The sequence below is a fragment of the Lissotriton helveticus genome, chromosome 4_1, assembly GCF_964261635.1.
Source record: "Lissotriton helveticus chromosome 4_1, aLisHel1.1, whole genome shotgun sequence".
Lineage (NCBI taxonomy): Eukaryota > Metazoa > Chordata > Amphibia > Caudata > Salamandridae > Lissotriton > Lissotriton helveticus.
Genome location: NC_136063.1, coordinates 1,533,987,138 through 1,534,011,702, shown reverse-complemented (window position 1 = coordinate 1,534,011,702; position 24,565 = coordinate 1,533,987,138). Strand labels below are relative to the sequence as shown.

The window sequence follows — 24,565 nt, the reverse complement described above, 5'->3', positions numbered from 1 at the left end:
GGAAGTGTTGAAAAACATTGTCTGCGCCATCTTGTCTTTTTTCAAATGCCACACTTTTGTCGTGCACGGCAGTCATTTTAGATGCCTTGACCAGACCCACTCTGTGCACGCTGTCGATCCTTAGCATGGCTCCCCACCCTCGCAAGCATCTCCCCCAGGCAGTGGTCACCCCCGCTCTCTGTCTTATGCATGGGTAATAAACCTCCCCCCATCTGCGCTGCTCTTCCCTGAGAATCACACCCTGTGCCCGCCCGACACCTCCCTTTCGCCCTATTCACTACCGCACCCTCTGACACTCCTTTTCCTCTGTGTCCGATTGTCCAGGCCGGTCCTAGGGTATCAGCTAGCCCTGCAGATGTAGTTTATGGCCCCAGCTGTAAAGAATCACCCCTCTTCAAAGGAGTTATAGTAGATCAAGGCCCACACTCGATGAGATCCGTCACAGCAGACGCGTTCCTATTATCTGAAAACCATCCTGTATTGTGATTGGGGAGGGGACCGAGCCTGAAGCGGAAGATTCCAGGGATGACTCTTTGTACATCAAAGTTTTTACAATTATGTGTCACATTAAAAATATATAGCACTCCGACAAAGTAGTAAGATTATAAAACTTTAATAACTTATAAATATATACAAGAAAACAAAAACAGTAATAACATATAAACATTTTTAGGGAAAAACAACGAAGTAGCGGTCGGCTGTGCGAATAGTCCCAACGCAGCACAACGTCCAGATTTCTGGCGTGGGGCGTCGCGGGGGGTGGGTCATCAGTAGCAAACTGTTGTGCGAATAGTTCCAAGGCAGCAGAACGATGGCACCAAGGTGATGTCCAGTAAGTTGCCGCACTGGTTTTGGTATCCTACAATGCTGCTCCGAATAACGGCGTGGGGCGCCCCGGGGGAGGCGGCGTGAACGGGCCTCTCCAGGTGGAGTCTCATCTGTTGTAGTGGGGCGCCCCTTTACCGTTTCAGTTGCCATTCCGTCCGTTTTTGGTCCACTGTGTCAAAAGCCGCAATTCAGCTGAGTTGCGCCCACTCTTGCGGTGCAGCGATAGGCGGCTGTCACAGGACTCTCAAAATGGCGGCAGGCTGTTTCCTTTTTGGGCCTGGTCCACTGAAATGGCCCTGGGACACCTTGGAAATCGGACGCTTGTCTGCTAGGTCTTGGACCCCATTCTCGAAAGCGTCCCCTCCGCCTTGAGGATTCATCAAAAGTTTTGGGGGCCCCCGACTCCTGTAGGCTTCTGGTGGGGAGCGGCTGCCATGATTGCTCGCGGAATGACCACGACGGAGCTACGAGATGGTGGTGCTCTCATGCTGACGCCAGCTTCAGTCTGAAACATCCAGAAACAAGGTGGGGCTTTCATCGTTTGGAAAAAAAAAAAGTTTTCATCCAATGAAAAGTGTTGTTTTTAGGTCATATGATCAAGCCTTCCATCATTAGGAAACCAAAAGTAAAATGAACCAATGAAAAGTTTTATAAACAAGTCACATGACCTGTTATGCGGCATAGGGTATAAAATGCGGAGAAAATACGTTGGCACGTGAGGCGGCGTCAGTAGCGGACCGATGTGCGAATAGGCCGAAGGCAACACAACGCGCCAAGATCCGGATGGCACCGAGGTGGTGTCCAGCAAGTTGCAGCACTGGTGTGGCCATCCTACAATGCTGAAAGTCGGCGTGGGGCGCCCCGTTGGCCTGTGAGTTTGCGTCAGTAGCGGACCGATGTGCGAATAGGCCGAAGGCAGCACAACGCGCCAAGATCCGGATGGCACCGAGGTGGTGTCTAGTAAGTTGCCGCACTGGTGTGGCCATCCTACAATGTTGAAAGTCGGCGTGGGGTGCCCCGTTGGCCTGTGAGATGGCGTCAGTAGCGGACCGATGTGCGAATGGGGCCAAAGGCAGCGCAACAATATTTTCGGAATAGAAGACACCACAAGGCGCTGAGATGCCAAGATCCGGATGGCACCGAGGTGGTGTCTAGCAAGTTGTGGCACTGGTGTGGCCATCCTACAATGGTAAAAGTCGGCGTGGGGCGCCCTGTTGGCCTGTGAGATGGTGTCAGTAGCGGACTGATGTGCGAATGGGGCCAAAGGCAGCGCAACAATATTTTCTGACTGACACCACAAGGCGCTGTGATGCCAAGATCCGGATGGCACCGAGGTGATGTCTAGGAAGTTGCTGTACTGGTGTGGCCATCCTACAATGGTAAAAGTCGGCGTGGGGCACCCTGTTGGCCTGTGAGATGGTGTCAGTTGCGGACCGATGTGCGAATGGGGCCAAAGGCAGCGCAACAATATTTTCTGTATGGAAGATACCACTAGGCGTTGAGATGCCAAGATCCGGATGGCACCGAGGTGATGTCTAGCAAGTTGCTGTACTGGTGTGGTCATCCTACAATGCTGAAACTCGGCGTGGGGCGCCCCATTAGCCTGTGAGATGGCGTCAGTAGCGGACCGATGTGTGAATAGGCCGGAACCAGCACAAGGCGCCAAGATCCGGATGTCACCCTGGTGGTTTCATAGTTGAGAGGCACTTCATCTGCAGTGGGGCGCCGAGATCCGGATGGCACCGAGGTGATGTCTAGCAAGTTGCTGTACTGGTGTGGTCATCCTACAATGCTGAAACTCGGCGTGGGGCGCCCCATTAGTCTGTGAGATGGCGTCAGTAGCGGACCGATGTGCGAATAGGCCGAAGGCAGCACAACGCGCCAAGATCCGGATGTCACCATGGTGGTTTCATAGTTGAGAGGCACTTCATCTGCAGTGGGGCGCCGAGATCCGGATGGCACCGAGGTGATGTCTAGCAAGTTGCTGTACTGGTGTGGTCATCCTACAATGCTGAAACTCGGCGTGGGGCGCCCCATTAGCCTGTGAGATGGCGTCAGTAGCGGACCGATGTGCGAATGGGGCCAAAGGCAGCGCAACAATGTTTTCTGAATAGAAGACACCACAAGGCGCTGAGATTCGGTTACCACCGAGGTGATGTGTAGCAAGTTGCCGCACTGGTGTGGCCATCCTACAATACTGCTCCGAATAACGGCGTGGGGTGCCCGAAGGGGGGGGGGGGCGGCGTGAACGGGCCTTCCTAGGTGGAGGCTCGTCTGCTGTAGTGGGGCGCCCCTTTACCGTTTCAGTTGCCATTCAGCTGAGTTTCGGCTGCTCTTGATGCTACAGCGACAGGCGGCTGCAACAGGACTCTCAAAATGGCGGCCTGTTCTTTGGATTTGGGCCTGGTCCACTAAAATGGCCCTGGGACACCTTAGAACTCGGACGCTCGATTTTTTTTTCCTTTCCTGTACATGCAAAAAAAGGTAAATGCCCGGTACGTTACACGCTTCATCTGCCACGATGAACTCTCCAGAGGAACCGAAAAAAAATATAGTTATGGTAACTATACCATGCATCGTCATATGGAGAGGTGGCACCAATTAATTATAGTGCTGCATAAAAGAGAGATTTGGAGGAGAACCCCTGACCTGCTAGTACATTCATCAAAGAAGTGGCACTGACAGCATCAGAGGCAAGGGAAACGGTCCCAAATATTTAGAAGAACTTTGGAAAGATTAAAATGACATGTTTAGATTGTGGCAAATTAATTTCATGTGGACAGATGAGTGTTACTCTAATAAATACAGCATATGAACATCATCATAGTCGATGGTTGGTAGAGACATTTTGACTATATCCTGGACCTGCCCGTCCTCGCCCAAAATGGCGCCGGAATAAATGGGACTCGTAACTCCTTGTTGTGTACTGGTTGCAGAACCTTGAAATCACGAGATACGTATGCAGTTTTGAAGCACATGGCGGGCGGGGACGAGAATTGATTGAATATTTCAACATCCCTATTGATATTAAGTTCTGATGTGTTATTGATTACTGTACTATTGAAAGTTCGAATTAACGTCACCCATGGTACTTGCCCGCAAATGTATATCTAGATAATTTTATTGTAACTGGCCCTGTCGTATTTTAATTATAAAATGTACGTCCACCGATTCCGTAACTGTTAGACACCTTAGTTCTTGCAACCTAATGGCCCGCCCGTTACGTTCCTCTACAGTGTAAATGTCTACTCATCATATACGATTACAGTTTGCTCCGTGGCTGGCCCACGTGGTTATAGGCTCGTATTTGTATAATGAAATTTTCACAATAAAGGTTTTTAAAAGAAAACATGGTAGTAGTATATACATTGGTAAAGTTTTTAATAATAGTCACTGTTTTAGAATCATTAAAAGGCAAGTGAAATAAAGCAGACCAATTACATGAAGGGTAAAAGGTATAATACGAAGGAACGCAGTAAAGATAAATGGTCAAGGGCTGTTGTGTTTTCTATTCCTGCAACATAAAGTGATCGATAAGAATCTCATATTCAGGCGTATCGGCGACTAAGACAGCAGGTCGACCCTCTTTTGCTCAACGGCTCCGTCATGGGACGAAGAAACGCTCTTTTTCTCTTTTCCGGGAAAGTACATTAGCCTGGAACATTATAACATATATTTAAGAAAAAATAATGTTCGGAAGTAATAAAAAGCGTAATTTTTAGGTCATATGACCAAGCCTTTCATCATTAGAATAAGAAAAGTAAAATGAACCAATGAAAAGTTTTATTGACAAGTCACATGACTTGTTATGCTTACGTTACGCGCTGCGCGCCCCGGATGACTTCCGGATGCGCTAACGCGGCCCGTCATATGACGCATTACGTGACAACGCAGGTCCAGAATATAGTCAAAATGTCTCCACCAACCAGCAGTCGGAACACAACCCCTTTCAGCAGGCTAAATAGTTCTGTTAAATGACAACAGAAGGGACAGGCAACAAGAACCATTAGTCAAAGAGGGGAGGGCTAGTTCTTCTCTACCGGGTTACATTGGGGCGCTACCGGAACTGATCGAATTGGTAGTCTACAGTGTTTCTGGATGTTTCAGACTGAAGCTGGGGTTAGCATGAGAGCAGCACCATTTCGTAGCTCCGTCGTGGCCATTCCGCAACCAATCATGGCAGCCGCTCTTTATCGTTATTTTGGGCGGGGTGGGTGGCGGAGCCGAGCTGTTTTGCAGCCATCATTGTGTGGAGTTCAGTTCATTTCACTAGTTTTGTATTTGTCATGAGGGGTTGTTCCTAATGTTTCTATTTTAGCGAGGTCAAAAAGAGATCCCATTAGTGGCCTACTGATTTTGCTCGATTCCTTTTCTTTTTTTTTTACACGATTTTTCGTTATCTGCAAAGACTAAACAGAGTATTGCGACTCTGTGTTTGTTTGTAAATAGAGAATGAACCAAAGAGAACCAATTCTAAAACAGTAAATACTTGGATAACAATCAATCAAATGGAGAGAGAAGCAGGCACGACGTATTACAACGGGGGCAAAGGCCTGCGTTAACTACCCTTCACTATGTGCAAAGAGATTGTACTCATAATAGAAATGAGGGGGTGGGGCATCATTCAAAGCAGATCAGTGTGCATAAACACGAAAAAAAATTCACTTACCACGTACTTGACATTCGACAGCTTATGCTATTTGCTATTAAAAAACCATTGAAATTCACTGAAAAAACCATAGGTTATAGACCATATATAGTTAGGAATTAGCATTTACAAAACCTTGAAAATTCACTGAAAAAACCATAGGTTATAGACCATATATAGTTAGGAATTAGCATTTAAAAAACCTTATTTTACTCACACAAAACCATTGAAATTCCATATATAGTTAGTTGCACTATATATCGCGCACCCGCAATCCACTGCTGATGATGTCACATATTACATCATTCATGACATGGTCAGTGACATCACTGATGACATCACTGATGACATCTCAAATGACATCACTGATGACATCACTGATGACATCTCATTTGACATCAATGACCACATCACTGATGATATCATTCATGTGACAATACAATGCATCTCCTCACATTTTAATATAACCTCTGTTTCACCCAGTGTTAAATACAGAGTATAATTTTTGAAACCATTGACACACCAATACTAGTTACTACATATGTACTCACTGATTCCTACGTCTACACACACATTCACTCATTCACCTATACAATCATTCATACATACAATCACTCATCTTTACAACACTATCATATGCACTCATACACCTATACAGACACTCACACTCTGCCACTCATCCATGGAGTTACTCACACACCTAGTCAGTCCTGTAAAGAATCAATCACACTTCCATTTTCTTGTCTATACAGTTAAACATAGAGCACCTTACATTTTCAAACATATACTAACACATACTTACCTTGTTATACAATCATTGATATAAGTACACATTGATCTGCACAGAGTCACACACCTCCCAGCCAGCCACACACACACTCAGTCTCCCATACAAATACTTGGACAATCAATCAGTAACCCATATAGTTAATCATATAGCTACTGATCAACACATGCAGCAGTTTACAGAACAACAGACATAATGATGCACAAATTAAGACACTTTAGTCACTAACCCATGCACTCAGTGGGACACATTTAATCACTCACTCATACATTCAGTCATGCACCTACTAAATCCTTTGTCCAGACACTTATACTTCCACTCATTCTTCAATATGTAAGACACATTTTAACTTTACAGAAACATACAGTCACTGGATGTTGTCATCAGTGATGTCATCAGTGATGTCATTTGAGATGTCATCAGTGATGTCATCAGTGATGTCACTGACCATGTCATGAATGATGTAATATGTGACATCATCAGCAGTGGATTGCGGGTGCGCGATATATAGTTAGTGCAACTAACTATATATGGAATTTCAATGGTTTTGTGTGAGTAAAATAAGGTTTTTTAAATGCTAATTCCTAACTATATATGGTCTATAACCTATGGTTTTTTCAGTGAATTTTCAAGGTTTTGTAAATGCTAATTCCTAACTATATATGGTCTATAACCTATGGTTTTTTCAGTGAATATATATATATATATATATATATATGCGCGCTCACTCCTTCTCCCAATTAGGTTTCGAAAAAGCACTCACAGAGGTCTTTGTCTTCTTTTCAAGATTTTTAATTCATACAACCAACTGTCAACATCACGGGTTTCGGCTACTGCCTTTTTCTAATGCCTCTATGTTTTGCGCAGAGGAATTTAAAAAAATATCAACAATAAGTCATGTGATGCAAATGAAAACAGAAATCAACGAAGAACCATTCATCCTCCTTCACAAACGCCATATTGGATTATGTCTCTTATAGCAAAATCCCAATGTCAATGGCATAATAAATATATATATATATATATATATATATATATATATATATAAAATGCTCAATCACCATTATGCTGGAATATATGATACGATTCATTTACGTTTCACAATTCCATTTGCCATATCAAGAAATGAAATTTAGACATAACGGTTGTATAGACAGGTTAGAGCTAATGCATTAGTTATTCCGCCGTATATCGGCGCTAGCACACAGCTGTTCTAGTCCCAACCTTGGAACCACTACTATGGTTCACGTGTGAATTAAAATCTTGCCGTGTATCGGCTTGGCTTTCCCTATAGTTTCTTAATTTCATGCACCATTGACCATTAAAACATTTATACATTTCATTGATGTAGTCTTAAATAAACATACTACGAAAGTTTTCAGAATTATACACAGATCCATTCACTTCTTACTTGTCAAAGCCTACAATGTTACAGATTTAATTGCCCAGATGTATAGCTAATTCCTCATCTGTATTCATCCCCTTGGGGCTCTTTGTCTCTAGGTCAATTATATATCTTGATTCAAGCCTGTGTAACTTCCTGATCCTGTCCCCACCTCTTATAATAGTTGGAATCGTGTCTAGACCATATTTTCAGAATAGCTCCCTGTCGCTACCATGTTTCTCTGTAAAATGTCTTGTGACTGGGTAAGTGCCATCTTTTTTGGCTATTGCCCTCATATGTTCTAATACCCGTATTTGTATCTGATGAATAGTACTACCAATGTTTCTCAGTCTGCAAGGACATTCTAAACAATACACTACATAAGTGGTATTGCAAGTGAGAAACTTCTTTATGGTTCTAGGCCTCTTAAGGCCTGTCACCTCATATGTCAATGTTCTTTTACTTCCTGCACAGGCCTTGCATTTTCCTCAAGGATAAAACCTCTAAGCTCCCTTAGGGTTTCCCCAGTGCTGGGTCTAGCTTAGAAGTGACTTTGCACTAATCTATCTCTTAGCGATCTGGTCTTCCTAAAAGTTATCAAAGGGGCAGCTGGGATATCTTAGCCTATCACACTGTCCGTTTTCAAAATATGTCAATTCTTCTCTATAATTTTCCTCAAATCATTGGCTTCATTGGAAAAGGTGGTAATCAGTCTAAACATATTGTCTCTTGCCTCTGCCTTGTTCTTTTTCTCATTGCAAAGAAGGAATTCCCTCAATATATTTGTAACCCTATTAAGGGTTACATCCAAACAGTCCCTATTATAACCCCTATTGACAAATCTATTTAAGCTGGCTTGTGTGGCTACTTCAAAATCCAAATCCCTTGTGCTGTTCCTTTTCAATCTTAAGAATTCCCCATAGGGGATACTCCTGACCAATCTAGGCGGATGGTTGCTAGCCGCATGTAATACAGAGTTACCGGCTGTCGGTTTGCTGTACAATGACACATGCGGTTTGTTTTCAATTACGCTTATTTTCAAATCCAAGAAATTCACTGTGCTTGAGCTTACCTCCCCACTGAACTCCATATATATATATATATATATATATATATATATATATATATATATATATATATATATATATTCCAAGTGAGCCTTGACATAGAAGGGCTCCCAGCCAGGCAGGTTGGGGCTTGGTATCGACGTCACCACCACTTAATACAGCACCAGAAAACTCACACACTTTCCACCGTGTGAAAAACAAGCCCTCCAGTCGAGAGTGGGTGAAAGTAGATTGCAGGACACGTTTCAACTCAGCTGAATCTTAATCATATGCAAAATGAGGATAGCAGTTAATCCTGGTTTTAAAATGTCCTGCAACTTCAAACAGTGAGGAAGGACTTACGTGCAAAAGGTTTTAAAGGTACATTGTCCATTAGACATTTTAAGGACTTCAATGTCCATGATGCTTTGCAACTGTTAAAAAGCTATCATTGCGTCCTACCACTGATAACTTTTTTACAGTTGCAAAGCATTATGGACATTGAAGTCCTTGAACATCTATGTTTACAACATAGATATTTTTGACATTGATATTACTTACCTTAAAATCAATATTCTTGTCAACTATATTTTTGCACACATTTGTGCGTCACGATATTTAAAACTCTGTATTTCTGCACCTCTATAATTTTAACAGCAATATTTACAACTTAGACATTTTTTACATCGATATTACTTACCTTAAAATCCATATTATTTTCAGGGATATTTTTGCACACAACTTTTGTGCATCAGATATTTAAAACTTGGTACCTCCACTTCAGTATCATAGCAAGGATTCAATGGGCCCTGCTGAAAGCAAGGAAAATACCTTACTTGACTGCTACTGGGTAGTTAATACAGCAATTATCATGGTTCACTAGACCCCTCAGAGCTCTGGGTCCCAGTATTCCTGCACGTGCTGTACAAGTGGTACTTAGCCACGCCACATTAACATTAACTTTAGCCCAATCTCTGTAACACCACTACCATCCAATCTTCCAACTATATTTTCGTTTTACTTTTCTTTATCCCTAGCTCACTTCATTCCATTTGGCTCTCTATAATTAGTAGGCCTGGGCAAAATTTTAATAGTGCCAGCATAATTCATGTAATTTTCAGAAATTTTGTAGTATGTATTTTACGCAAAATTCCAGAAATTACACCATTGCTCCACTTTGCATAGTTATGTACCATTCATTTTAAATGTTTACGTAAAATGGCGCAATTCACTGTAAAAATATACCACAAATGTATGGGTACAACGGAACTTGAGCTGCTGTTGTTCGTGATGCTGTTTAAATGAGTCTTCTTGCCAAAAATTAACACAAGGACACAATTTGCACTAAAATACAGCACAGAATGACAGATTAGCAGTTATAAACTGTGTCTCTGGTTGGCAGAGGTATGCACCCTGTCCAAGTAAGGATCACAATCCTAGTTAGTGTAAGTTAGATACAGACTAAAAGATAACCTATGCTCTCCCTTTGTTAGCTTGGCACAGAGCAGTCAGGCTTATCTAAAGAGGCAATGTGTAAGGGATTTGTGCAACTCACAACCACAGTAACACAATGAAAACACTGCAAAATACTCCACACAGGGTTAAAATAATGGATTATATTTTTATGAGTAAATGAAGACCAAAGCAACAAAATACCAATAAGTAGAACCGGAGATATGAATTTTTAACAATCAAATCAAAATCTAGTGCTTAGAGTCAAAAAGATTGGGGTTACTTGAGGTTGTGCCAATCTGTGGTAAATCTAGAGTTCAGGTCGAATGTGAAGGAGGACAAGTCGGCTACAAGACTCACGCAGGTCCCGCTAAAAAATACTTTTGATGGAGCAAAGCGTTGATGTTGAAGTCTCGTGCATTGATTCCGATCTGTGCAGGTGATGAAAAACCCCTTTATGATACAGGCACTGTGTTGGTGTCTAGCTGCGCTGTCCGTCGTTGCTAAGCTGTGCTGTCCATCGAAGGCGATGGCGTCGATCTGCTCCTGCATCAGCGGCGACGGATCTAGATAGCAGAAATCACCTTTCAGGGGCCCAGTACTGGATTGGCACCACTTGGTAGTACAGGACTACCAGATGGTCCAAGTGCTCATGCAGAGTAGAAGGAAGTCTTTGTTGACCCTGAGACTTTAAAACAGGGAGCAAGTCAGCAAGCCCTTGGAGTCACCCTGAGTTCCAGTGAGATGGGTCCAGTCCTTGTCCTCAGCAGGGCAGAGATCAGCGTGCAGCAGGGCATCACAGCAAAGCTGAAAAGTAGTTCTTCCAGAGCAACAGTAAAGCAGAGTGGCACTCCTTGTAGCACCGAAGTCTTTACTCCTGACAGAGTTCTTCACAGTCTAGTAATGTATTGTATTGTCTTGGTAGAGTCAGAGACACAGTACTTATAACCAAATGTGCCTTTTAACTGAGGGGGGTAATTTCTAAGCAGGCCCTTGAAGTGCACAGGTCACTTTTCACCCCAGCCCTGTCTACCAGGCTATCTGTAGGGGGTAATCAGCCCTTTGTGTACAGGAAGCTACCTATTCAGGTGTCTCACCCTTCCTGTCCAGAAAGAGCTATCAGAAAGCAGATGAGATCTCTGTCACACCCACCCTTCCTGTGTTTGTGGCTGTCTAGAGGGAATGCACCAAGTTTCGAAGTCACCCACTCCAGATGCGTATTAGAGGCAGGCTGCAGGCACACAGAGCTAGGTTGGGAGCAGAGAAATTTCCACTCTTTGAAAGTGGCATTTCTAATATAGTAATGTTAAATACACCTTTACCAGTAAAGAGGATTTATCAGTCCCATTTAAAAGATATGAAACATGATGCAGCTACTCCTTTCTAATCAGAAATTAGAGCTTGAATATTTTAAGGAATACCCAATGCTAGCCTATGAGAGGGGTAGGTCTCACAGTAGTGAACAACAAATGTAGCTGTTTGTGACTACCAGGACATGTAAAACTTGAATGTAAATGCCCAACCTTTTAATTACACAGCACCCTGCCCTTAGGGTTACCTAGGACCTACCTTAGGGGTGACATATGTAATAAAAGGGGAGGTTAAGGCTTGGCTAGTGGTTTTAAATGCCAAGTCGAAGGGATAGTAAACTGCCCACTGAAGTTTGCGATGGCAGGCCTGATACAGGCTTGAAAGGCTGCTTATGTGGGTGGCAGAACCAGTGATGCAGGCCTACTAGAAGCATTTGATTTACAAGCTGTGGGTATATGACATACCACTGTACAAGGGACTTATAAGTAAATTAATTATGCCAATCACGGCTACACCAGTGTCGCCATATTTAGGGGAGAAACACATGCACTTTAGCACTGGTTAGAAGTGGTAAAGTGCTCAGAGTCCTAAGACCAACAAAACAATACAGCAAAAAAGAGGATGTAAGCAGCCTAAGACAATCAGCAATGTGTAGAAGGCTCCCACATCATGGCCCTCCTCAGAGAAGTGCAATATCAATGCAGTAGTGCACCAGCTGTGCAGCTTTCTCCAGCTGCGGCCTGTAAGTGTTGAAGGATTACAGTAGTCAGACAGTCACAGCAGCTGTGCGAGTTTTCACAACAGTGACCTGTAAATAAATTCACTAGTGCTCTCGGATTGAGTTCTTATTTCCAACAATTTCCTGTCCTTGCCTTTGGGCGCCAGGAGTGTTACATTTTTCTCACTACAACCTCTAAGGTTTCTAGGAGAAGGCAGTGTGAACCTCATTCCCACATTCAAGGACATTGGTGTTTTTCTGAATTCAAATGAGTCTCCTTCACTTATTTGACAAATACTGATGTTATTGTCATGACAGAAGCCAGGCGGAAATCCATGCAGCTCAGAAAAGAGTAGGTGTCTCTTTCGTTCTCTATCTGTGTTTTAATTCATCTGACTGTGCACTAAGGCCTGGCAAGGGTCAACGTGTGGGAATGGCTTTGGTCCTAAATTCTACACACTGAATATGCAACTTAGAGAGTGTTAGAAATGGGAGTAACTAGTTAGCAGTAGTTTGCACCCTGTCCAAGTAGAGACCCTTCCTTCTAGTCAGGATAATGAAGTTACACACCCAGATAACCCCTGCTCACCCCCTAGGTAGCTTGGCACGAGCAGTCAGGCTTACCTCAGAGGCAATGTGTAAAGCATTTACACACTTTCTTACCACCACTGATACACACCCATTTACACAAACCATTGACACCCAAAAAACATATGAACATAATGTGTGCTTTATGCAATTTAAACAAGGGGTACATGGCCTATTCATTTACACTCTTGATACACATACTGTTCACGCTCATCATTCTTGAATAACATTGAAGGTGAGTTGTTTCTTTAAAGATCCTTGTGTTGCCTTCTTGTTTGGTGTTTTCTTTAGATGAACAAAAAGAATTTAGAAGTCTAGAGGCGGTCAAATATATACATTTGAACTCATTATGTATGCTTTGCAAAGAAAAATATTTGGTACGGAAACACTTGATTTATAAAATAACTTTAAGATATTTTTGTGAGAACTGGGCAAGAGTGTTTTGCATAGCTCTGCTCATTTTTAGTAAAAAAAGTATTTAGGTGTGTTCGGATTGGGCAAAGCGATCGACTCTCTTTCCTTTAGAAGCTGCCTATTAAACATGAACAAATTTGAAAAAACATCACTCCAAAGTAGTGGTGCCAAAATTGTAATTCTGCTGCCAGTATTTGCAAATGTGACAAGGTTTGTAACTTCTTGAATGTATGCAGTTTCTTACCTTGAAAAACTTTGGGCCTCATTTAAAATATTTTGGCGCACGTCAGCGCAGCAAGCCTTCCTGCTACACCGCCATGTGTCAAAATAAAAGAGCAGGAATTAGCCCTATCTACAAGATACAGCACATTCCTGTCCTCCACTGCGCCGGTGCACAAAAAGCAGCTGTGCGTCAGTGCAGACACCCCTGTCTCATTTTGCAAGGGTCCCTGTGCTGATGGAATGAATGTTTTTGTGCAGTAAGGGACACGTTCCTGCACAAAAATAATAACTAAAAGCATTTTCCTCTTCCTATGCGTGCAGCACTAATAGAAAAAGGAGAAATTAAAATATTTCTCCTTGCTCCTCCTTACGCATCCCCTGGAGAGGTGCAGAATTCTGACGCATTCTCAGGTTTACAAAATGTTGTAAATCTTGGAATGCGTCAAGTTCCAAGAATATTGTGTGGGAACACCCACACCAAAATCCATGGAATGCCATTTTCGTGCAGAGTTATGCATGAAAGGGAGACATATTTACAAGGCTATGAAAAGTCATGCAGGGTGACTTTACATGGCTTGTAAATATGGGGAAGTCGATTGCGCTGCTGGTGAGCTAATAAAAGTGATGCACTGGCGGCTTAAACGGCTTGCAAATAAGCCTCTTTGTCTTTTGGTGAAATGTGTGAGCTTTTCCCGAACTATGGGGCTTATTTACAAGCCCCTTATGCAGCTGGTCTTTCAATTTTAATATGGCAAAATGTGACACACTGGCAGAGCAAGGGTATTTGCATATAAACCTCTTTGTTTGCAGAAGCATAATCCTCCAAAACGAGTAATTGTGCCGTTTTTTCTCCCATATTGTCCAAATACTTGCCATATTTTGACCTACTTGTTTTTCTAAAAAACGTCTCAAAGTTCTCATATCTAAATGTAAAAGGTCAAAGCTGTTTGAATTTGTCACCATTGAAAGTCAACTACAGCTCCATATCTTTAATTTTGTTTGTTTTGCATGGAATCGTTGTGCACTTTCCATAATACAAATTGTTTTGTCTCACCCTGTGAAGAAATCCTGTCTACTCTGCTGCACTCATTTCCACATTTGCACTCTTAGTTTCTCACTCTGAAGTCAGCCATCTGCATCCGTGTCATTTTCTTTCTCTGTATTGTTCGCTCCCTCTCTCTTTCTGCACCATTGTCAATATTCGGACTAATTCTTTTTAGGCCCCTGAGTGGTTCCCTTTCAGGAAAGACATTCAACTATATCGTTCCAATTTGCATTTCTTGCAGATGAAGTTAAGACTTTTTCCAGTGGGGGCTGGCATGACTCTTGGGTGGAGGGGTGGGAGAGTGAAGGGGGGCATGGAGGGCGGGGTTGCACAATGAAAAAAAACATATATATACAATTACCTTGACTCCGAGACCCGCATCTCTGCTCCTTACTCCTGCTCTCCTTGTGGAACTCGAGGAACCGGAAGCCAGGAAGAACAGCCAGTCTCCCATAACAAATCACAATGATGCAATGCAGCGTTGTGATTGGTTTTGAGTGTCCTGGTTCGACGTTTAACCAGGGAATGGGGGACTGGGCTTGTTCTCCATGCAGGCTGCAATGCAGCCGGCATGGAGAACGGGGAAAGAGCATAACTAGTTTGGGCTGCTCAAGAGGGCGGACAAAACAGTCATTGTGCACTTAGAAGTGGGCAAACCACTCCTCCCCTACCCTGCTCCGAGAGCAGAAAAGCCCCGCCCACCTGCAAAGGAAATGTAAAATGATAATAACACAAAATTATCATTTTATATTTCCTTTACTTTACACTGCTCAAAAGCAGTGGGGCGACGTTCCTTCACCATAGCGGAGGAGCTGCCACTGGATTTTTCTGCCTCCTTTTTCGTTCAGTAATTATACGGAGAAAAAAGTTTCCTTTCTTCACCAATGAAAGCTGCACCTCTGCTGTTAATTTGAACCAGCTTTCATTATGGCAATATCTTGCTTGATCCAATGGGTCTAGAATTCAGTTGTCAGCTTTTGATGGTGGCTTGTAACTTTGAACTATCTTCTACCTGCTTTGGTCCTTTCTTAGCATTTCTACGGAATAGTGATTCTTTTTTGTAGTGCTATGTGAGGTACATTATTCACTTTTTGGGCCCTGCTCTATGTTTGTTAGGAACACGCTGTTTGAACTCTTCACATACCACTATTCTTTACTTAGCCCTACTCTGTCAAAGATAGCAGAAAACATGAATGATGGGTTAATAGTTGGACCCCAATCATTTACAGTGTAGAAATCATATGAAAGTATACATATGTATGAACTTATAACAATTGTAAGTGTTTTAGGGCCTGATGTAGACTCTTGCGGATTGTATGCTGTATGTAAGAGTGGGGAGAACATACCCTCTGCCACCTTGACGGACTACTATCTGCCACTTTTAGAGATCATCTCTGGCCCAGCGGCCATCTCTGTACTTTGAAAGGAAGTGCCAACACAATGGTTCCCTTCAAGGTGCAAAACGTTTAGGGGAAGGCTGCCATCGGTTTTGATGGTCATTCACCAAATTTCTGAACTTTCTGAGTTTTCAGAATCAACCTCCAAGGAGTCTGCTTCTGAAAAACAAAAAATGAATGGCTTTTCATGTTCCTTACTGCCAGATTTTACCTGGTAATGAGAGACAGAAAAAACGAACATTACACTCTCCTCCCTAAATAGGGCAGGTTGTATAATGACCTTCCTCTAGCAGCTGCTACTCTGTTGAACCATTGGAGAAAGCTATCTGTTGATAGCTGGCTTATGGTCTGACCAGCTCTAAAGGAGGGGGCAGACCAAGAGTTTGCAGGACAGGGTTATTTGTCGTTTCTGGAGTACTCTGTCTGTCAAACTCTAAATTAGTCCCTTAGCGTCAATACTGCAGCATTCAACTGACAAGGAGTCCTTTGGGTATACATATTCAATATGAATATCAGATAGATAGATAGATAGATAGATAGATAGATAGATAGATAGATAGATAGATAGACTTTATAAGTAAGTTGCTTTTCTCTCTCCTTTAGCTGTCTCTCCCTCACCATTTTTTCTTTCTCTGTCTTTCGCCTTAGCATTACTTTATGTATTTCCTTCTCTTTAAAATGTTTCTTTTTATACCACTTTCTCTCTTTCCTTAACAAGATTACACTGGGATTCCCACACCTCTGCCTTTGATAGAAACATGCCTTACATTTTACATTGGTATGTTTATACTAATAAATTCATTTGACAACAGGTACAAAAAACATCATATAGATTTACTTGTGGTATTCTGTTTCTTACAGAGATATCCTCAGCCAAGGGGCCAGAAAAAGAAGAAAGTTGTGAAGTATGGCATGGGAGGCATGATTGTCGTCTTACTGATTTGCATTGTGTGGTTCCCACTGCTCTTCATGTCCTTAATCAAATCTGTTGCTGGGGTTACGAACAAGCCACTTGATGTTTCAATCAGAATAACTCTGGGAGGATATCAGGTAAACAACTAGAAACATGATTGTCCTTTTTCTCATTGTTCATGAGCTTTATACCACACTGCTGCTTATTACAGACCCCATCCCATAGAGTTTATGGGTTCTCTATTTCAAGGCTGTGAAGATTCCCTCTGGAGGTGAGGCGGTGCCCAGTTTCCTTCAAAAGCTACCCTTTGACTCAGGAACATTCAACAGAATACAGGCCTCAATTGATAACTTTTCGAAATTTCCTAAAATCAAGGAAGTTATGTTTAGCTTTTATGATCTGGTTCAAAACATTCAAGAGTCTTTGGCCTCAGACTCCTAAGGCTTTGAATCCATTGTTTTGTTACATAAAATCTTCGTCATTCTTAGATACTCAACAGTAAATTGCTGGTGAGCTTGTAATATGGAACCCGTTTCTGCATGTGCAGGAGGCCTAGTCTCCATTTGGGCATTTTGCGTGAAATAGTAAATTTTGAATTTTAAAATTTCCTCCGTGACAGTCCATGAAGACCTTCAAAGCTGGTTTCACTTAATCACATTGCTGGTTTCTGGCTGGCTGAATCTGTATTCATTTCAGTCTGCCGATTTGGCAACATTTTTGCAAATAATAGTTCTAAAGCCCTGGGAAAGAATCACCTGCACTCTCGTCTGCTAAAAATTAGCCAGTGATCATCTAAATTTGGTGCAAATGTTAGATTTGTGTCATATATTGCCTCCATAATTCTTCCTTTCTGCAGTATGGTTTAGTTGCATTTTAATTTATTTTACTTTTGTAGAGTGGTCCATGACAGCAAATCACTTAATAAAATCGTTTTTGTTTGATTTAGTTCTCTCTTTTCTATGGTCCTGGTATATTCCATATAGGTACCCTAATATAGACTCAGGTAACATTAGAACCCTTCACCTATATTCTCCCCTACATTACATACATAACGGTTCTTAGGGACTGACCTTTTACCTAGATACGACACTGCACACGGAACACTGGATTTTCCCTGGTAAAAGCCTCATACATTATGCATGAGGATTCTTGAAAGCTCAGCAGGACTACCATCTCTTGTATATTATCTATGTACAAAGTTAATTCCCGACATCATCCTAAGTCTGACAAAGTAATACAGTGAGGCAGAACCCCTGGGGAGCCCTATGGCTATATGGGTATATATACATCACATCTTGCTAAGACAGGCAGATAAAACCAGGACTTCTCGGCCGACACACTGATCAAAGACTCTGAGGTTCTTGCATGCAGATACTCCAGCTCGCAGTGGTCTAAACATTCATCCCGAGACCAGGACTGGGGCCCCGAACTGGCGGCAGCAGCAGCGAACCGAGCAGAGCCCAGAGAGATGCCCAGGAGGAAGCAGAGCAACCCCCGGCAGATCAAGCGGGTGGATCTCATCAGTGTGACCTTACACTAATGCCACAAGAAACACAAAAGCAAGGTCACAAGTCAATTATAGGAAAATTCAACGAGGAGTTTGCCAGCATGAAGAGGGCTGGATGGAATATAGGATGAACAGTCTCGAGTGCCTAAACACACAGATTTCGCCGGTTTCGCCCCTGAAACAAGATATCTGCTTCAGATCTGCTGGCGAGCTCACGAGATCCTTACGGGGCTAAAAACATGCGAGCCTGATCTCCTCGGGAGCTCGAGACTGCCAGCTCCAAAACTCTACAAAATGGAGGCTGCGAGCTGGGAAAGCGGGGAGGCTACTGAGCACTGACTGTCCCACTGTGACAGCCGATTCTAGTTCCGCTGCGACTACCCTCCTCTGCGACCCCAGAGGTGAGGTACTCATGTAACGGAGGAGCTCTTCCCGACATTGCAGGAGCTTTATGAGATGCGGCGAGGAACGGGAATCCAACCGAGCAATCTTCGCATGTAGCTTCTCAACACGCCAGACAGGTACAGTCATCAGTGGGCCGACCAAGAGGGAGTGCAGCGGAGCGGACCCCTGGGGACATGGTAAGAAGGCCGTTAGAGCGGGAGATTGACACGGGGTGACTCTGTGCCGGAATGTGCCTGACCCCAAGATGGCGGCCCTCACCGCATCGTAATTAAAATCGAAAGCTCCTCGGACATAGAGTGGGGCCCCATGTACAATCCATATTTATCCTCCTTGCCTAATCCTATCAAGCCCTTTTACCTCTCCAACCTCAGTCCTGCCTTCCAATGCCTGACCTTAATATGGCAGACCTACTTGCAATTGACCACCACCAAATTGGGCTCCACCCACCCCCTACTCCCTCCACAGGACTGCAGCATAAAAAGAAGCCCCTCCAACCCACCCCCTTCTCCCTCCACAGGACTGCAGCAAAGAGAAAAGCCCTTCAACCACACTGGACTACATGGTCTGGCTCTGCGAGCTCACACCAGCGAGGCTAGGGATGCTCTCCCACCATCCTCCCCCACTCGGATCACCCATCATGACAATGAATATATTTATTTATTTTATTTTTATTTGCAAATCTTTATATAGTGCTCGCTAGACCCAGAGGTATCAGAGCGCTTTACATGAGTATCAGTGAGTTGCAGGATACATAGTTATATCATTTGAATCAGCGAGTTATCGGTTATATAGTTACATCAGTTTGAATCAAAGAAACACAAAGGGAGAAGAAGGAGGGGAAGGGAAGGAGACACGGACGGGGAGACGAGGAAAACAATGTTAGATGACCGGCTGGCTGCAATATAATTAGGGAGAAAGGATGAGGTAACTACCGAGAATGCACCATGCATATCACAGTTACCTTTTCTCATATGCTTGCTGGGTATTTCTAAGCTCCTTGTGTCATTTTCTCTAAATGTTTTATTAGTAACTGATGTAATTTTTTAATTGATGTCAATTTTGTAACGTTTTTGGAACCTCATGTACAGCGCTCTGATACCTTCGGGTCTAGCCAGCGCTACATAAATCTCATAACCCTAACACCCACCTACCTTTCAATCAACCGCTCCTCAAGAACTGTCATCATTTTTGTCGTGGCTAATTTGTCATTAATTGAAAAGTAAGAGGGATATACTTTGGACTTATTTTTCCCTTTGTCTTTCTGTCGTATCTCCCCTACCCTGTTACCCCACCCCTTACCCCGCTACGTTTCCTCTGACCTCGTTCTCAAAGATCTCTATATGCTCTCCCTGCAACTGATGTAACCTATAACTGATGAAATCCTTGAACAATAAAGATATCATGTGAAAAGCTTTGATACCTTCGGGTCTAAGCTATTTTAATCCTGAATGCTGAGACCTGAGCACCATGGCTGATGTCCGGTGGACCTGCTAGACAGCTATTGAGGAGATGGGCCCTGGTTTCCCCTGACCGTCACCTACCCAGCCGGACATTGGGCACAGTTCCTCCTCATCTGCCCGCTAATGACTCCTTCCTTCCCTTCCTCCTACGAATTCTTGCAACATTATTTTTGTGTACTGTAACTTTCTATGCTCTTGTAACTGTTGCAACTTTTATTGTAACAATCCTAAATGTAAAGCGCTCTGATACACTCTTGGGTCACGTTTGCACTATATAAAACTTTATAAATAAATACAGGGATTCTTGGCTTAACACCTACACACATGCTAGGTACACTTAGGTACATCTTGTTAGGGAGGCATCGTAGGAGTACGCACATTTTATTATCATGTATTTTATCTACTCGTATGTATTCATAATTATTGCAAAATGGTAGAACTCTACCATCCTTTTACTTTCATAGTGCTTCTAATCATACCTATTTGTTACTCTCTAGCGGTTGTTGCAGCTCATCTATTTTACACTAGGATGACAATTGTTCAATAAATGCTTATTGAAAAACGTCCAGATCGTTTATTCTGTGTATCTCTCTGAGACTAAGTGAGCATGAGTGACTAAGCCTAAAGTAGTACACTGTTTCCACGGTCCTGAGGGATTAGGGTTGTCATGTTCGATGGTTGCCAAGAACAATTCTCTCCTTGGTGAGAGGAGATTATAGTTGCACTGTGAGCTATCTGATGCAAAAATGCCGACCTACCCAATGGGGGTGTTTAGAGTCAGTCTGTCACCAATCTTACAGTGTATGACGTCCGAACACGCAGATCCTGTATAAGTTTAATAGAAACTACACACAATGGCGCCACCAACGTTGGTTGGGTACTTATTTAACAGTCAAACCTGAGTACTTCAGTCGTTCTATTCTCAGAGACCCCTACACACATTTCCCCAGAGACGTATGGAGTGGGAGGGTACAAAATCCACCGAAGCTGAGTAGGAAAAATCCAATGGATTCGCTGTTGGTTAATCAAGCTTGAATGACACATTGTTCCTAAATTGTGTATAACACCTTATCTTAGTTCCCGTGGCAAACTCTTCTTTACTAAAACAATGACTGAGGAAACAGATAACGTAGTACAAGATCTACACCTCTCAGCCAGAGAAGAGGATGCAGCCTCAATTCACATTGCAGAAAATGTTAGGAATGCCATCACTATAAAACTAGGTGCATAGGGTTTAATAGCCAGGGGTGGACAAGTAACATTCGTGATTGAGGCGCACAAATCATAAGGAATAGAACTATTCTATTCATGGGTTACATTCCCAGTTACGAATTCAATAACTAAAACATTTCATTACTACTCAGAAGAAAAAAAAACGTAGGCCACAAACGTTACACGCAGTAATGGATAAAATGCCCGCAAAACGTGAACAAATGCCTTTCTGGGTAGCTTAAAATATAACTCAGGGATGCGACACATATTACAAAAAAAATATTTTATTTATTATCATTATTATATTTCTCAGTTTTAGTAAGTGGTATGAAGGTAAAGATAGTAGTATCCTTTGCTTTTCCTTGTTTCGTAAACAGCAATAGCATTAATTAAAAATTACATTAGGCACAATACCAACCAGAGCAAACACAATAATATCAAGTCAGGTGAAGATCTGGGTTACTTTAATATTTTATTTGATTTGATTTGTAATTTGTAAAGCACAACAATCACCCTAAGGCATCAAGGCACTGAAGACCAGCCATCCAGAAAGGGAATTGAAAGAGAAACTACCCCAGATAGAATCCAGACCGAGAAAAGTCATTTCTTAAGAGCCTGGTAAAAGAAGGGGAATCGCCCTTAGGGCGAGAGGAAGGGAGTTCCTGAGTTTGCTTGCTGCCACCGAGAATGCTCTGTCACCCCATTTCCTCTTTTTGGATCTTGGTACCACCAGTCGCATTTGAAGAGAAGATCAAAGGGGTTTTCTGGGGGAGTGCCAGCTGAACATAGTTTTTAATCTTGACGGGTAAGGTAGCTAGAGTGATTTGTTTACCATGCAGAGTGACTTAAAGCTAACACGTTTATTGAAAAGGAGCCAGTGCATGGATTCTAGTCCCTTCCTTGCCAATTGTTTTCTGGGAATGTCCAGAACCAGTCTTGCCAGTGGATTCTGTAGCACCTGAAGTTTATACTGCGTCTTCTTGTTGGCATCCAGGTATAGTGAGTTACAGTTATCGAGTCTGGACATTACCAAGGCCAGAGCTACCTGTGTTCGTGCTGGCCGTTGAATAAGAGGGAAGACTTTTTTGAGCATCCTTATGATCCAGGTGCACGTTTAGACGGTATGGTTTGTTTGGATTAAAATTAAGTTCAGTGTCCATCAGAAATCCAAGATTCTTAGCCTTCTTGCTCAGGACTGGACAGCATCCTAAGGACTGGGGCCAACATTTGCTGTTCCACTTTGATGTCCCTGATCTGCATATTATCACTTCTGTCTCATCCCCATTAAGCTTCAAGAAGTTACCAGACATCCACTCTGCCACTTTAGTCATGCACCTGAGAATTTTTTCTGATGTTGAACATGAGCCTTTGGGGATTGTAACCATGATCTGCGTGTCATCTGCGTACGACACTACCTCCAATCCAAAGGAGTGGATCACAGTTGCTAGAGGCACCACATAAAGAGATGGTCCCTACTGCACTCCACAGGGTAGATCAAAGGAATCCAAGTGAAAGTACTGTCATTTCACCCTTTGAGATCTTCCTGTCAAGAATGAGGGCAGGAGGGCTAGTGCTTGATGAGAAACACCAAGACTCTGGAGTCTGTCCTTCATCAATGTAGGTGAGCCTGTAGCGAGGGAGTTATTTACTAAAGATTTGTATGGGCACTCTGAGGCACAAAGCAGTAAAAAGGCCAATGGGAGTAGCAAAACGTTATGCAAACCTTGGTAAATCTAGATCTTAGAGTTCACTAGTATTTCCATCAAATACTACAAGCTTTCCCACCAAAACGTATCCAATAAGCTATGGATCTCTTTCACTTCCTGGAGCAAGAAATGGATATAAGCAATTCATGTTCACAAAGGTTGTCTGGACCATGGGATAGGTGTTTAAAAGCTTTTCAAAATTTAGGTTTAAGCGTCAGTGAGAGCATTCGGTATTTTGAAATCGAAGAAAAATTACAGATTACACACTAGCAAGTATAAAACTCGGAATCCAAACACACTGAGTGATATACTTTTCAATTATAAATCTTGAGTTATAAAGTGTCCAGAGTTATTAGTTGATTTAAGTGTGTAGGTGGCTTAAGTGTTAAAGGTTAATGACTAGAGGAGTCATGGTTTAGGGATATAGTTGTTGTTCAGGCTTGTGCCAGGGTATAGTTCCATTGGGATAGAGAGTCTGGGGAAGTGGTTTGACATCACAGTGCATGACGATAGTAATAGGAGCACAGTTGGTGGTCAGGCGGTGAGATGTGGTGGAAGAGGTAATGTGGAATAGGGGTTTACAATATTAGGGGAACAGAGGTTTTGTAAGTTGGGATTCAGAGTTGAGGGGTCAAAGATCCAGGGTTATGATTCAGCATGGCAGAACTATGTACTGCAACATGCATTCTAGTGTCAGAACTGGGGGTAAAACTTTAGAGGTTCAGTGCTCTGGACATATGGGTTTATCAGAAGGGTTATGGATTGCACATCTTTAGAAATTTAGTGGTGGTGTTTACCTGTCAAAGCCAATCATTAGGAGGATAGAGAATCAGGAACCAGGAGTAAAACAAAGTAAATCACAGAACATAGAGATCTTTGCATGATTGCATCACATGGCCCACAAAGTATATGTTTTTATTATATTTCATGTATGATCCTTCCTACTTATGGAAGAGTATGAAAGGCTTATGATGTGATGTTGTCAATGATTCAAGGTGTTTTAGGACCAGATGTACAAACCTAAATTGTGGTCACAAATGGGCAAACGGCCTGTTTGCAACCGCAATTTAGAGCACGGCCATGTACACACCTCATTTTGCGAATCGGTAAATTTTACTGATTTGCAAAATGAGATTTGCGACTTGCTGTTAGGAAGGGGCATGCCAAGGGAGTCCCTTTATGATAGTCGACTCACATTTGTTTGTATGAATGTTTTGCGACTGCAATTGTGGTCGCAAAACACTCGCAATTTACCACCTCCTTCAAGTAGGTGGTAAACCATTCGCAAATGGCAAGGGGTCCCCAAGGTACCTCTTCCCCTTTGTGAATGGGTCAAAAAATATTTTTAAGGGCAGGCAGTAGTCTCACGGACCACTGCCTGCCCTTAAAAATTGAAACTGAATCATTTCATTTTTACATTTTTTAAATGCATCCTGTTTTCCTTTAAGGAAAGTGGGCTGCATTAAAAAAAAATGCTTTGTTTAAAAGCAGTCACAGGCATGGTGGTCTGCTGACCCTAGCA

General features: G+C 42.7%; 1 protein-coding gene across 2 annotated transcripts in view; it reads left to right on the top strand.

The window, feature by feature from the left end:
- PIEZO2 (piezo type mechanosensitive ion channel component 2) overlaps positions 1–24,565 on the top strand; it is a 1,179,452-nt gene that overhangs the window by 1,107,873 nt on the left and 47,014 nt on the right. For both annotated transcript variants that reach the window (XM_078688152.1, XM_078688151.1), the window contains one exon: positions 16,702–16,890. In XM_078688152.1, coding sequence (XP_078544278.1) covers positions 16,702–16,890 — 189 coding nt within the window. The remainder of the gene's footprint in view (positions 1–16,701; positions 16,891–24,565) is intronic.